Consider the following 16223-nt stretch of genomic DNA (forward strand, 5'->3'; position numbering starts at 1 on the left):
TTGAAAATATGCGGTGTCCTGATAAACTGAGCCGATATTTGAGGTTTACACAGCTACATTCTCCCTGAAAATATGTTAAACGTTTATTTTGTGACCCAAAAAGAATAATAAGAGTAATATTAAAACTAACTAGCTGCCGCCATTGTTGGAAACTGAGCTGGGCTGCGCTATGAATTCTGGGACAGCTTCTTCTTCTTCGGGGTTTAACGGCAGCTGGCATCCTTGTACATGCAGTGCTGCCATCTTCTGTTTCAGTCCGTTATTACACTCTTAAATCCTGCCACTTATTCCTGCGTCTTTCAGGATCTTACAAAGCTTCAAACGACGCGTCGACTATTAAATCAGTCGACGATTTTGATAGTCGACTAATCGTGGCAGCCCTATTCCCATCACCTTTTACCTTTTTCGCTCACACAAAGCGCACGATCAGCTGTGGGGCTGTGTCTGAGCTGAGGGTGGTGTCTGGGTCGAGCACACAGGCAGAACAGAAGCATCACAAAAACTGGCTAAAAATGAGAGATTCTTAATATCCAGAAACAAATTCAGTCACTTAAAAGTTAAAAATCAGGGATCGGCTTGTTTATTCGCTCACTTATGAGGCTTTTAGTTGGAAACCAGCCAGGCGGCCCAAACTAGACCGGCCCAGCAGGGTACACCAACCTTAGACCGGCGGATTTTTATCATATACGCAGAAACATTTCTCAAACTTCACAATGGGCAAAATTTCCATAACGAAAAAAGCAAAATTACAAAAATTTAGTTCACATTAAAAGTCTGTTTAACTGTTCCCATCACAGCTGAACTCTGCTTGTCTTCATGTCCTGTTCATATCAAACATGACCAAAGTCCCTAATAATGAGCTGAGCCTGCTTAAGCTCTCAGTTTCACCGTTTTTTTGGGGTTTTTTCCCCCCCATTCTTGGATCTGTGTGACATCACAGAGACAGGATATGCCTAATATGGCTCTCCCAGACAAAGAAGCCCCACCTCCTCTGCTGTTCAAATCAAGAGGCAGCCAATCAGGAGAGTTTGTGTAAAGTGAAAAATCAGTGCTAAAATGGCTTTAAGTGCAAGATAAAGTAGGATTATTCTGAACTGACACTCATGCAAAGCTGGTCTAACACAATATAAAACGTGGAGAGAATACTCTGGTGAATCGTCTTTATAAAAAGTACATTTACTATAAACTTGTCAGATTTTTAAGTGGTTTAAATGTTACATTTTGATCATAGGCGGTCCTCCAGGATCCCCACACCCCCCGTGGTATTTTAAAGGGAGTAAAATAAAACTGGTCATCCTCAGTGGAAGTCATCCAAACATCTATCAGTTTCCTTTTGCTTATCCAGAGCCGGGTCACAAGCCCAGCAGGGCGTTCCAGAGGAAGGTTTTCCAGCTGAGGAAGGGATCTGGGAAATGTTGGCACTAGAACTGACTGGAGGAAATCACGTCAGTGTGAAATATGCTTTTCCTCGAGCATCGGTTAACTGTGAGGATTACGATCTTACTTACACGCCAGAAAGGAAAACTCTGGCTGCGTGATTCAACATTTTTTTTAGTTCATGTTTGAATCTTTTAAACGATTTTAGGGTTGGAGATTAACTTTTTACTGCCAACACAGCGGCGTCCTTGAGCCTCCCAGTGGGAACAAAGTATGAAAAGCAATAATTTTTATCCCTGAAACAGCAGATTTAGGCTGAAAAGGTGCAAATCTCCATCTCTGGTTTCACTGCAGCTCTTTGTTAAAGCAGCAGCAGCCTGACAACTGCTCCACACCTCACTGTGATATTATAAAGGCTCCGGTCAACAAGTTGCCAAATGTTTCCCAGTTGCTGCATCAGAGAAATGAGGAGATAGGTGGGGGAGGATGAAGATAAGGGTGAGGAGAAGCAGGGGAGGAGGAGGAGAAAGCAGGGTGAGGAGAAGCAGTGAGGACAGATCAGGGAACGAAAAGATTAGGAGGAGAGAAAGCAGCACTCGGCCTGTATCTGATTACATAATTGCTTCAAACAGGGTCTGCGCAAACAGCAGCAGTCCACGCAGAAACACCTCCACGTCCCCGAACTTCATTTAAGCCCGCAACGTTAGAAACACGTCACACTCCTGCACAGAAACAGCAGAAATATCTGCAGACATCTGAATTATTAAGACGCAACGATGAGCTGTGAGGGGAGAGCAGCGGCGCTGGGCGGGACAGAGGGACGGAGTACAGAGAAGGTCACTCCAGAGAAGCTGTGGGAACGTCCTGCTGTTTGTTTGCTCTGAGGTCGACCACGCCTGCACCACCATCACCACCATCATCATCATCCATCAGGAGAGCGGGGACAAACAAACCCTCCATCAGCTCCGACTGAGCCGTGAGAGCTGCAGACTTTCACCAAAACAACAACCACCTCCTCCTCCACCAGCAGCAGCAGCTCCTGCGCACCATGCACAAGTTCAACGCCACGATGGAGAACATGGCGGGGGGAGGGGGGCGCACAGACACACGGGGAGAAGACGTCGCTGCCCGGCTCGTCTTTGCACCAACAGCCCGCAGCTGTGGAGGTTAACCCGAGAGAGGCAGACCGGGGCTGCACTCACCTGGAGACCGACGGAAGCGCAGTGGAGTCCCGCTCGGAGCGAAGGACGGACGGGCTGCTGAGAGCTCGGAGCACGAAGAGCGCAGAAGCACAGTCCTGAAATCCACCAATCCTCCTCCTCCTCCTCTTCCTCCTCCCCCCGCCCTCCGCTTCAGCCCGGCCGGGACTGCAGCGCACGGTGCGCTCGGTTCAAACACCGGGACACCCCGCCGGGGCACTGACCCTGCTTTATGACGATTATTATAACGTCATCCGCAGCAGTCTCATAAATATTACTAAGCAAACTAAAGTAATTACACTGACAGATCCCCACCGCCTACACTCACTGTGTTCATGTACGATCAAATCAAACCGCACAGCGCTTTATACTGTACGGTAACCCCCGAAAACCACACTCGGCCCTGTGAGCAGGCACTTGGCGATAGTGGGAAGAAAAAACTCTCTTTTAACAGGAAGAAACCTCCGACAGAAGCAGGCTCAGGGAGGGGCGAGACAAATTTAATAACACATTTTCTGTCTGTTTATTCTGCCATGTTGAATTTGAGATTGACTTTACTGGATAATTTTAATATTGCTTCCTTTTGCATCTATTTTATTTGAGCTTTGTTTTTAATTTAAGATATATATTAAGTATTAAGTAAGATAGAAAACAATTTTTAAAAGCCAGGTAAATATATGGTTCAAAAAGCTTTTCTTGAATGTTCAGACTCCTCAGTTTCCCTGAGATAACTAATAAAAATATATATTTCACCCCATGTGCCAGTTACACTCACAGACAGCTGGATTTGAACCCAGGACCTTTGTGCTAACCGCTGTGCCACCATGCTGCTATCATTTTAATGTAACTGTTGTCTTTAATGGAAGCGACACACCTCGTGTTGTCAGGTGACTGAATGTGGAACAAATGAAAGTTTCATTAAAACTCTTCATAAATAGAAACATAATTTCCATCCTTTCCTCTCGAATTCAAAAATACTTTTGTTTTCTTCACTATTTTTGTCTCTTTTTTTGTCTTTTTTAACATTTGTGTCAGACTGTTTTTATCATTTATCATTTTAGATGGTGTAGAAAACATTAAAAGTTTACCACCAGTGTATGCAAATTGTCTTTTATGTAACTCATACATTACAAATTACCATACAGCCTTATATAGGTTAAAAATATGACTAAACAGTAAACAAAACTCAGGTACATGTTGCATGACAAATGTTTATGCGACAGATCAGTTATAATTTGTACAGTCGGTGTGTAAATATTCAGACTTCTAAAACAGTTAATTTGTGATTTGTTTTTTCATTTAATGCCTTTTTGACTGGATTTAACTTGATTTTACACATTTTCTGCATCATAAAACCAAAACATTCAGTCTTTTCTTCCATCACTGGTAAACATTTACATTTTTCATTAACTGTATAGTTACTTTGTACGCATACACATAGACAGATTAAATTAATAATAAAAGATTTTGATGTAAAATAATAATTTGTGTGTGTTTACAATCAAAAACAGGACTGTCCTCGGAGACCAGCCTGATGTCAGTGCGCCCCAGGGCAGCTGTGGCTACAACGTAGCTGCCATCACCAGTGTGTGAATGTGTGTGTGACTGAATGTAGTGTGAAGTGCTTTGGGGTCCTTAGGGACTGAGTAAAGCGCTATACAAATACAGGCCATTTACCATTTACCATGACGTCCTCTGCAGTGGACAAAAAAACGTATCGATACTTTTTCCTGCAGTTCTCCGGAGGCTGTATCCTCCTCATCAAAGTGACAATGCATGTTTAGGCTCCAGGTTACAGCACCAGAACGTCTCCGCCCGTCTGTGCTGCGGTTGAGTTTATAAGAAGCGCCCCTATCTCCCAAAGTAAGAGTGAGGGGCGGAGAGTCAGGCAGGGAGGAGGGAGAGGAGGGAGAGTCTGCAGAGACTGAGTGATGCCAAAATGCAAAAAGTTGGAGGTGTAACATCACTGAGCAGCAAAATATGAAAGATGCAGTTAGAAATACTCAGCTGAGCCTCCCGTTGGGCTCAGTCTGGGTGACCCTGATCTTATCTCCATCATCTACCCCCCACATCCTCCCTGTGTGTCCAGCAGAAACAGACCTCAGGCTCTGTGTCCTGGCAGCACTGGTCATAATAAACCTCCCACTCGATGAATCATCAGATCAGAGCTCCATTTGTCCACTGACTCTGTAAATCACCCTGCAGGAGAAAGATAACTTCAAGCTTTTTATTCAGTGACTGTGAGCTCAGGACACAGAAAGAGGAGCTTTAAAAGGGAAACATGAAAGTCATATAACTCTTCCACTGATTGATGTTCACGTCAAACATGACCATAGTTTCTAATGATGACGCCACTGCAGGTAACAGAAGTCCCAGTGAGCTCAGGCTGATGAAACTCTCAGGTCATCACAGTGTTTTCTGCTCTTAGATCTGAGGGGATAAAAGCCCCGCCCACCTGCTTTTCAAACGTTCTTTTTAAGAGGGGCAGTCAATCAAAAGAAAGGAAGCTTAAAGGGGAGGAGCTAAAACGTAGAATAAGCTCCACACGTATGATTTTGGACTGAGTCATGCAAAGCTGCTCTGGGAGAGTAAAGCATGAAGCCGGACGGGACTCGTGATCCCTAACAGTTTGTTTTGTGCTGATTACGAGACAATAAGTAAAGATGCCTCATCCTCAGTGTGTTACAGTGGGCTCTTTGGTGGGTGTCACTCATTTTGGACACCACACTATTTCTCTTTGTGATTCTTAATTATCTCATTGTTTCTACTTGCCTTACAAGAGGAAAAACTCCCACCAACAGCTGCAAGCAGCAAAGATCAAACCTGGGTTTCAGTGTTTAGATACTCTATCCAGGGAGCTTGTCATTTATCCACACAGAGCTTTTCCAGTTCTCTTGAGAAATGAGTAAAATAACTTCTTGTTACTCATTTCTGCAGAACAAGACGTCCAGTTCAGAGACTTAAAGGAACTGAGCTAAAGTCTAACAGGTAGTCACGAGCTACAGCTGCCTGTCAGGGTTAATCACCCCTGTGCAGTGGTTATGAAGTGGGAAACGCTGTAAACATGTTTATTTCTGGGAGTCTGTTGGGACGGATTCACGTTGGAGTGGACATCAGAGAAAATGAGCCTTGGAGCCCTCTGCTGCAGTCCTCGCTGTGCACATTTTCAATCCATCTGTGGATCTTTTGTGTCTCTTTATAGATGTTTTTTGCCTTTGTGGTCATCTGACACATCGGTTTATAGAGCGAGAGGCCACATCACAGGTTCCTCAAGCAGCAGCACACACAGTGTTTGGTCTCGTTTACAGATGTCTACACTAAACTCCTGCAGTCTCAAGGTCTACAACTCAAACTGGCCCTAACAAAGATATGAACACAACAGGCTGCTCACTGCGTGTGTGTGTGTGTGTGTGTGTGTGTGTGTGTGTGTGTGTGTGTGTGTGTGTGTGTGTGTGTGTGGGATTATCACTCAGATACCAGACACCGTGTAGAAATGTCTAACAGACCACAGCCATATTTGAGGAGAAGGTCAGAGGTCGTGGAGGTAATTCCCCGTCGTGCAGCAGCTGCTGCAGAGCTCTGAAGTCACTCCCTGTTTTCTGCCTGCTGCTCATTCACTTCCTGTCGTTACATCTGAGTGGATAAACTCTCATTTATTCCATCAGTGATATCATGGACAGGCGACACAAGATTAATTCCATGAAAAAGAAACGAGTTACATCACAGCTTAATCTACTGAGAAAAGTAACTTCTTAGAGAAATTTCACAGTCGCAGAAAGAAGCGTCCTTTGCTTTTATCTCACGTTTACATCCAGATGAACTGTTTAACATGGGAGTCTATGGGGACTGACTCACTGCTGATGCCTCCAGTGGACACCAGAGGAACTGCAGATCAGAGTCAGTTACTTCATTTCAAGCTGTGAGTCAGCTGGCTGCAAAAACATGTTTGTGCCTCGTCGTTGGTCGACAGCGTGACGGTAAAACCGTGTCTGATGGTCACAACTAGGTCGCTGATTGGCTGTTTGTTTCCTGCCTCCCTGAGGAGAACAGAAGATGCTGTTTGTGCGAAATGTCAGCATTTCTTTCACTGCAAAGTTGCACTCAACTTCAACATGTTGCTTAGTAACAGCTGGCTGTCAGCACCCACTCAGGTGTGTGTGTGTGTGTGTGTGTGTGTGTGTGTGTGTGTGTGTGTGTGTGTGATGAATAGCACCGAGTGTGTGGGCAGTTTGAGTGCTGGGCAGATTTAAAGGGAGAAGATGGATAAACAAAGCCGAGGAAAGGAGAAGAGGAGAGGATACACGAGAGAAAGAAGGCGAGGAGACGACTTTTCTTTCTTTCTCTTTGCAGACAGAGTGGCGTTTCCATGGTGAACACTATGGGATGCCAAGCTGGTTGCTGGGAGAGGAAGAGGAGGAGGAAGAGCAGGTCAAGGCTGGTGGATTTTTTCCAGCATTTCCACAGAGACTGAAGAGTGTGGGTGGGCTGGCCCTCTCTCTCTCGCTCTCATGGCACGTCACTGAGTGTGGGGGCGGCTGTGTTATTATTTGTTGTAGCAGGAAGAATGAGAGAAGGTTGGAGGTGGGTGGAGGAGGACAGCTGCTGCAGATGTCAGGTCCACGGGGACCTGACATCTGCCTGTGGTCTCAGTCGTGACAGGGAGGTGACTCAAGTCCACTGCTGATGTCCAGGACTTGTTTTTAGGAACTCGGGATCTGTAGCTCCTCTGAGCTGCTGACGGTGCAAAGCAGATTTGACATCACTTCAGCATGTGCTGCCGTTCATCGGGGCATAAACTGGCCGTGAACAGCCAAGGTCTTCGACCAGCTCACACTGAGTGTTTGACAGAGTCACGGTTAGTCGATGACAGGTGTGTCTGGGCGACACGGTACCTTCATCACGCCTGTTAAACCCGTCGTGTCACATGTGGGCCAGGAAACGCTCAAAAGTACAGATGCTTATCTGAATTATCTTTATTTTCAGTGGTCACCAAACATAATGACAGCAGCATCTTTGAATTCAGGGTTTTTGAGCACCACATCTCTGCTCTCTGCTCTAACGTGTATGAGATGTGCATGACTGTAGCTAGGTGTGCTTAACAAAGTGTTTACATGTGCACAGGCTCTGAGGAGAATTAAGATCCTCATAAAACACGAACACCTCCTCCTCTCTAATCTCCAATTGTCTTTATTGTGTGTGTTTGTGTGTAAGGTCTCAGGGCAGGTTGGCATGACAACAAGCGTCCACGTCCAACAGTGTATCCATGGAGATTTGCTCTCTAAGCACACACACGCACAGCGTGGTGTGCGTCTGTAACTGCAGATATTTCCTGATGAACGCAGCCTTTAAAGGACCATTCAGCTGTTTTTATTTTCACATCTCGCTGGCTCTGATTGGCCGTTGCTGCGGTGACGGCTGCTCTGGGGCTCCCGCTGCCTCAGGGGATTGTTGCTGCCGATCCGGGAGCCTCTCGCTGTGATTTAATTGGATCAGATGGCAGGTAATCGTATCAGGTAATGTGCTGTTATGTAATGACATCACTGCAGGGGCGTGTTTGTTTACATCACGCAGTGGTGTACGATGCAAATCCATTAATAACACACGTCTCACAAACCCTTTTGCGTCTTAGTTTAAAGGCCTTCGATCGTAGCCTGAAACTTTATCTTAGCCCGTGTGGAAACCGCTCAACGCAACTTAATGTAGAGGCCACAGTCGATAATGAACGTCATCGAGAAGTAAAGACGATGGAAGATATTTAATTCATACAAATCAGGCTTTGATGGTTCCAGTGTTTTTAGGAGCTTGCTGTACAGATGGAGACACAAAGCCAACATCCAACTTATTAAAAACTATAAATAAATTCTCAGTCACCCTCTGAATAAACCAGCAGCAGTGGTTTCATGACGTCCAAAGTCTTCATTCATTGAATCTGTAGGAGCATCGTTGACCTCTGACCTCTTCCAGGGGACGGTGGAGAAGCTGTTTGCAGGATCTTTGCTTCACTGGTCAGAAGCGAGTCTTGAAGCCGGAGAGCTCCAGCTTGTCGATCGACCTCTGGTTGGTGAAGGAGGCTCTGGTGATCCGGCTGGTGGGACTTCCTTCTTTGCTCAGCCACACCTTCCTGTAAAGGACCCAATGAGAAAGAAGAGAGTGCAGTTCAGGTTTATGGTACACGGGTCTAAGTCCTACACGCACTGCAGACAGAAAAGAGACTTTTGTTTTTACTGTGACGGCCGATGATCACAGCTTAGTGGTGGGTCATCGGTCACGGACGACTCTTCTGTGGTTGCTGCCTAAAGATTTCAAACATTCTTACTTAAACTTGCCAAAGATTCCCTGAGGTTCGTGACATTTTTACATTTCCTTCAGGATCAGTCTGGTTGAGACCTGCATCAACCAATAAAAGATTATTTATGTCTGCAGACACTTATATTGAGCTTTGATAGCAGCATCAACACCACTGTCCAGAAAGGAAAAGGCATCATGGCGATTCAGTGAGAAAAAAACAAGAAGAGGAAGAACTGGGGTGGAGTTGGGCTGCAAAGTGGCTTGCAGAGCAACTGTGAGCTGCTTACAGCAGCTTCTACAGCGTGTCCTACAGGCAGATATGGAATGGCTTTCACAGAGACGGCAGCTGATGGTGACTTGCTGCCAGAGTTCAGTCGGTCCACAGAAAGCTCTTCATTCAAGTCCAGTAAAAACTGGAACTAGTCGTGGATCCAGTTGCTTTTAATCACCACAGACTCTGATGTAAAACTGTCTGCCTTTCAGAGCTGCTGTTAGGTTCACTGCACTAACCGACCGTCCGAGAAGGCTGAGCTCTGGTTTTGCTGAGTGAAGTTTTAGGATTTTATTTGGTTCTTACTGAGCACTGATTGGCTGACTTCAGTGTCTGTGTGATGCTCCTATATACAGTCTATGGATGGCACCTGGTAACTACTGCAGCTACTCTTAGCTGGTAACTTAGCACGCCAACCTCTCGTCCAAATACGGTCACGTCCGGCTCCAAACACCAACATGCTGACGGCCAAAACCATAAAGTTGTGAGTTCAAAATGCAGAGTCCTGAAACCGATGTTCCTGACCTCACTGCTCGAGGGACATAAACGTTCAAAACCAGAAAAGAAGGCCCCACCAGCCGACTGGGGGTCAGGCCTGCATCTGGACGACCAAAGGCATGATGGGTAAATAAAAACATTCCTCTGGTTTTACATAACGCTGGGAGTTTGCTGTGCAGCAGCTCTCTGAGCGTTTGGTCGAGTGCAGGCGTGTGTAGATTAGAGGAGATTGCAGGGGATCAGGGTCACGTCCATGTAGCTGCACCGACTGAAGGCGGGCCAAAGAGAGCGGGCGAGCGAGCATGAGAACAAGAGTGGGGATGGGGAGAGAGAGAGAGAGAGTGGCTGTCCTAGTTTTGCTTTATTGCCAAACTCTGTCTACAGTGGACCGATCTGCTCCATGACCCACTACTCTACTGTCCACACACACACACACACACACACACACACACACACACACACACACACACACACACACACACAGCTTAACACTAATTCTCCAGCAGCTGGATGTTTGCTGGTTTCTAATCTGCTGCCATTTCTCTCTGATCCGCTCATGCACAGCTGCACTTCGACACTCGCGAGGACTCCATCTATGTCAAAAGCTCCGCCCTAAGCAAGATATTTCCAGTTATTACATCATAAGTGCATCGTTTCTGTCAGCACTGACCCTGTGCATGACCACCCAAAGGTCTCATGCAGCGAGTTATTACAGTTACAGGTCTTGGTGTTTGTCGGGGATCTGTGATCTCTCTAACAGGTAACATAGTGAAGGTGTTTGACTCACACTCATCAGACGTCCTCAATCTTGATATGCAAATACACAAAGCCTCATCAGACCAGCTGTGCAGCCAGCTGTGCTGCAGTTTACCACACGGAGAGACTAAAAATGGTTCCATTAAGTTGTGTTTCTCCCCCCAAAATCTAATCATTATTATAATCATTAATGCCATGAAGTGTTGAATTAGGACCCAACTTGCAAGAAGATGGAGGTAAAAGGAAAACTAATCCCATGATGCAAGAACACGATGACCAGCGATGAGGGGATGACAGCGCTGCATGTACACAGGAGCAATCAGGGGAAGTGGACACAGCTGGGAAACCAAGGCACAGGTGATAATAATCACAGAACATGAGCCAGGAGGGCAGGTACGGCTACACACGAGAAATAAATGATTCCTGAAATCAGACGTGAGAAGCAATAACGAAACATGGAGAGGCAGACGTGCAGGAGGAAGAGACAGGAAGTTAGAACTCAAGACTGAAAACTGGAGAAGAAGCGGCACACGACGTGGTGCGGCGTCTGGCTGACATCAGGTTTTTCTTTAAACATTTTCCTTGTGGTGAAGCCTCAAGTGGAGTCGCAGGTGTAGTCCTTTCTGCTGCTCCGCCCCTGGGTGGAGTTTCTCCCTTTGAGCTGTCCTGCACTGGCCTGTTAATCAGCTGTGTGGAAGCTGCAACTCTTCTCTGCCAGAGCATCGTTGCTGCGACCGCACTCACCTGCATGCGCTCTTTTATTTGATTGTTTTTGAAATGACACAAATATTATCACTTCTGCTTCAGTGACCCCAGATCTGTTTCATCGTCTAGGTTTGGTCTTTAGTTTATGTTGGCTACAGTGACCTTGTCCTCATGTACGGTATATTCCACACAATGCTAACAGGAAGTCAGTAGCACACACTGTTGCTGATCCGAGCCAAATAACTCTCTTTACAGGTTTGTGACAAAACCACAACATGTTCATCGACCTGATTATAACCAATGTAAGGAGACCTGGAAGGGTTTTACAGCACCTATAAGTTAAATGTATTTTTCTAACGACAGGTAGCCTTGAATACAACGAATGACTCCCTAATGTGGGTCTATTCTGCTTTTCCTTATTTCCTGTCAAACATCTCCTGTTACAGTGGAAGTTTCTGATAATGAGCTCCGTGAACGTGCTGTAACCTCAGGCTGAAGCTCAGGCTGCTTTTCCCCACTGTTGGGTCTGTGGTTGCGCGTTAGGCAGCTCCTCTCGTGTAATTAAACTTTTTATTGCCAACTTAAGATACGACACCTTCCCGGCTCTCTTGGTCACTTCTAACAGTTTGAGGAATTTCTATGTGGAAAAACGTGGAGCAGACTTTCCAGTGTCCACAAACACCACCAAGCTCCTGGCTCCCAGGACACACACCCCGACACACACTCCACAAGCTAAACTAAGACATACTTTCTACAGTAACAGCCAACATGTGGGTGGGAGCCGCGGGTTTGCTCCTTTAAATCAGTGCCACATTTGCCCCAGCAACATATTTTGATTACACATAAATTTTCCATTCATTTGGATTAAATCCCATATTTCCCACAACTAACGCTGATATCCAGTGTTTTAATTCAGCAAACTGCAAAGCGTTTGTAGTTTAACGTCAGGATTTTCCCGCCTCTCTCTTTGTTTCCATTCCTTCACTTTCATCAGCTCGGCTCTGGAAATTTTTCTGCTCCCAGAGGAATAAATAGAAACCACCCACTGCTTCACCTCCCACCGCCAGCCTTCGCTCTCCAAACTCCACACAGCCTAACGTTTGCATTGCTCTCCTTTCCTCATCTTTCCTTATTTCCCTCCTGTTCCTCCTGCACGCCTGGAGGAACAGCTGGATCCCGTTTCACAGGCCTGGCAGGAAGTGAGGTCGTGGTGAAAGTGGAGTCGACAGGAAGGACGTGAAAGCAAGTGTGTTAACATGGAAATAATAGTCGATATACAACGGAGAGAAGCTGTGTGTGTGTGTGAACTGTATTAACCCTGACCCTTTACAGTCTTATTGACTGTTAGATGTGCTTTTGTTGTAATACAGCCAATCACAGTTCCTCATGTGTGTAACCAGCCTGTAAACACATTTAATGCCTGCAGTTGCTTCTGTGTTCAGACTGAAGCGTCCAGCTCCTAAAATTTATGCTGAAGCTTGAAATGAAATCTGTTTTTGTGCCATTTCTTCCTCTGGGGACCCCGCCCGCCTGGCCCTGCAAGGAGCGTGTGTGTGTGTGTGTGTGTGTGTGTGTGTGTGTGTGTGTGTGTGTGTGTGTGTGTGTGTGATGTCAAGGAGCATCAGCAGATCCCTTGAGGTGGTGATGTCATCTAAATCGGACGTCCCCACCCAGTGACATCACTCCCCCCGGACAGGATGGGACGTTCAAAACAAACTGAGCCCGGCTTCAGTTCCAGATCTGATACCATTACGCTGCATTCACTGACAGCTGGGAACTCAGAGTTTCTAGTGTTCAACTGGAAAAACAAAGGCAGAAACATCACCAAAGGGAGCAGATATAAATCCTGTAGCTCTGCTTGAAGAACCCGCAGTGTGGTCGCAAGTATTTAATATTTAACAATTCACCTGCATGAGAACAAGAACTCTTTAAACTGCTCATAAATCTCCTGAACCAAAGCGTCGGTGCCTGCAGATCTGCTGCCGCGACAGAACAGACCTGAAGCAGGTAACCGTTGTGTTGTGAAGGCAAAGGTCGCCATCTAGTGGCTGAAAAAGAGTATCACCGCAGCACTTTGCAGTGAGAGTTGCACCAGCCTGCTGTGGCGTGTCAGTGTGCACTCACATCTCCTCCACCATGTCAGCCGGACCCTGCACCTGTCCCACCACCGTCCCTTTGTAGGTGTTCTTCACCCAGCCGACCAGCCCGAGCCGCAGACCCTCCTTCTCTGTGTACTGGTGACGGGAAGAAAGGAGTTAATAAAATCCTTCAACCTGGATGTTAAACAAAGATTGATGTGGGACATAAAAACATTAAGTCAATAAAATAATGTATTAAAAAAATTGTATATACTTAATGTCTGTTTTGTGTGTTGGATAATCCTTCTAGTTTATTGGTTTATCTCCACAGAGGAACGATATACAGCATGCTTTTAGTCATAAAGAAGGGGCAGCCAATAAAAACAGCTGGTTAGAGTTGACATAAAGGGGGAGGAGCTAAAGCAGGTTGTTTTATTTCAATGCTTTCACTGGGATTTTTTCCCCCACTGTAGCCTGATGAGTTTTGTGAAATCCACACCTGATCGTGTCGCCAGTTGTGTAAATTAATATGCGAAGTGTCATGGATCAATGGTCACGACAGCATATTTATGGTGAAAAAACTGACCTCACAGCCGCTTGTTAGTCAGCGGGCTGCTTTCAGTTACTGTGCAAACGTAAGGCTGGACACCTGCAGTCAGCTGAGACTGAAGAAGTCACCTGTATGATGACGTAATGCTTCTCCCACTGAAAACGTCCAGATGAACAGAATCAGCTTGCTGGGATTTCCTTACCTGGATGATCGAGACACCGTTTACATGTGTGCAAAAGGCCAAGATGCATAGAAAAAGCTACGTTTCTGTGCAGACTGAGCCTCGAACTGAGCTGTGGGTTTGGTGAGGATGGGATTTGGTTTTTGGAAGCAGCAGGAGGTGATCGCAGCAAAAAGAGAGCTCAAAGGAAAACTCACCATTCGGAAGCAGACGCCTGTCAAAGTAAGAAGGAGAGAAAAGAAAGTCTGAATTAGTAGCTGCTATTTTTTAATAGCTTGTTTCCAAAAGTCACATTTGTGTTTTGTGCATTTTCTTGTTTACACAGCCTAACAGAGGTGGTCTGTTTGGGCTTTTGTGAAGTTGGTGGCATTCATGAGGCTCTAAGAAGTGAAAGTGAGGCCAGCCCAGCTTGTTCCTAAATTAAGCAGCAGTGGATCGTTTTACAGGCTCTCAGAGGCCAACAGGTCTAAGAAGCAGAGGAAGAAAAGGGAGTTAAACATACAGACCCTGGACGTGACCGAAGATTTCAAAGTCCACCGACACCAGATTGCTTCCGGCTGAGTCATCAGCAGACATCCTGAGAGACTCGAGCTCAGAAATGTCCCTTTAACAGAAGAGCTCTGCAGCGTCTCCGTCCGCCTCCTCACCACATGGTCATGTCGTCCTCCTGAGCTTTTTAAAGGAAAATCTCACCACCAGCTGAGGAGCTCATGGAACATGTAGTCCATTAAAAACTACAAACAGTAATGATGGGCAGGTGTCCTCCTGTAAACTGATCAGATCCTTTGAAATCAGCAGTGACAACACCTGCCTGGTGTTTGGTACTTAGGGGACACGACTGAGAAGATGAAGGCTGCACAGAGGGTCATTAACTCCACTCTGAACGTCACTGGCCTCTCCCACCCCTGGAGGCCATCGCCATAATGGACTGTTAACAACCACTATCCCCCCACATCTCACCCCTGCCCACGCACCTCACCAATCTGAGCCACGGTCTCAGTAACCCTCATCACTCAGGACACTCACACACAGACTCTATTCAGACCAAGTCCTTTCTTGGTCTACACACCTTTGGAACGGGAGTCGTAGGTTTGACTCCCAATAGGCTAGACCCTCCACGCTAACCAAGCCCACCTCGGACATCAGCGAGAGACATAAATATGAAGCCATACCAGCTCAGACGTTGCCCGAGGTCTGTGTCAGGTGTTGAGGAACCAGGACGCCCTGATGAGAAGTGGGCTACTGGAACAAGACGGCATCGGTGGGCAAGAGATGAAAACAGGGCGCTGGTGGATGTTACTACACCAGTAACCCCAGTGGAAGGGTCAACATGTCAACTGGCTTCTGCATTTTGCCAGTGAGGACAGAGAAAGAGATCTGACATCACATTTAAGCATTTAAGCAGCAAAAATCCAGTTTAGGAATGTGAGTCAGTTCAGACTCACATTCATAGAAAACAGCAGCTCGTCAGTCCTGCTCCTGAAGGACGCTGATCCCAACTGGAGCCAGGGGGTCCGAATGTGCCGGCACATCCAGTGCAAAGAGCACGGCACAACACACAACACACACATGTGTGCGCTTGTCTTGACACTCGCTGACATGATGCATTCTGATTCTCTCACAACCAACGCAAACGTGTCCTTACTGTCCAAAAAGTCCTCACATCAGTGTTCCTACAAAGACCGATGGAACAGTACGCACACACAGTCAGCTCGCGACCTCGGACATCATCAGGGGAACGCAGAGGTCATCATCCTACACATGACCTTTAACCCCCTAAAATACAGATTTATGTCAGACAAAGATGAAACTCTAGCAGTTTAACACTAACATTTACATCTCATTAATTTAACGAGTGTTCGCGGCAAACAGTCGTTATCCTGTCTTCCTTCTCTCACCCCAACCAATCACAGCAGATGGCCCCGCCCCTCCCTGAGCCTGGTTCTGCCGGAGGTTTCTTCCTGTTAAAAGGGAGTTTTTCCTTCCCACTGTCACCAAAGTGCTGCTCATAGGGGGCAGAGATAGTGTCTGTCTCCTGAATCCAAACTGGAAGCTGGTTCCACAGAAGAGGGGCCTGAAAACTGAAGGCTCTGCCTCCCATTCTACTTTTAAATACTCTAGGAACAACAAGTAGGCCTGCAGAGCGAGAGCGAAGTGCTCTAATAGGGTGATATGGTACTACAAGGTCATTAAGATAAGATGGGGCCTGATTATTTAAGACCTTGTATGTGAGGAGCAGGATTTTGCTGTATTTCAGTATTTGTGGTTTTCAGTTGATGTTGAAAATAAAGAAAGTGAAGAATAAAACGTCTGGAATGAC

General features: G+C 46.2%; 2 protein-coding genes across 4 annotated transcripts in view; both read right to left on the reverse strand.

Annotated features, from left to right (window-relative positions):
- Positions 1–2728, reverse strand: part of LOC146560652 (spectrin beta chain, non-erythrocytic 1) — a 101455-nt gene extending 98727 nt beyond the window's left edge. For both annotated transcript variants that reach the window (XM_085296070.1, XM_085296069.1), the window contains exon 1: positions 2580–2728. The gene's annotated coding sequence lies outside the window, so the exon portion shown is untranslated. The remainder of the gene's footprint in view (positions 1–2579) is intronic.
- A 5588-nt stretch (positions 2729–8316) lies between these two features.
- Positions 8317–16223, reverse strand: part of LOC146560653 (acylphosphatase-2-like) — an 11367-nt gene continuing 3460 nt past the window's right edge. The window contains exons 1-4 of one of the 2 annotated variants that reach the window (XM_085296063.1): positions 14410–14575; positions 14101–14117; positions 13219–13328; positions 8317–8697 (exon numbers count right to left, since the gene is read on the reverse strand). In XM_085296063.1, coding sequence (XP_085152189.1) covers positions 8583–8697; positions 13219–13328; positions 14101–14117; positions 14410–14479 — 312 coding nt within the window. In that variant the 5' untranslated portion in view covers positions 14480–14575 and the 3' untranslated portion in view covers positions 8317–8582. Of the gene's footprint in view, positions 8698–13218; positions 13329–14100; positions 14118–14409; positions 14576–16223 lie in introns of those variants that run through there. The other variant, XM_085296064.1, reaches the window with a different exon arrangement.

Source organism: Mchenga conophoros, linkage group LG13, assembly GCF_057382185.1.
Source record: "Mchenga conophoros isolate Kocher_MC1m ecotype Shallow Benthic linkage group LG13, M_conophoros_male_GT1.1, whole genome shotgun sequence".
Taxonomy (NCBI): Eukaryota; Metazoa; Chordata; class Actinopteri; order Cichliformes; family Cichlidae; genus Mchenga; species Mchenga conophoros.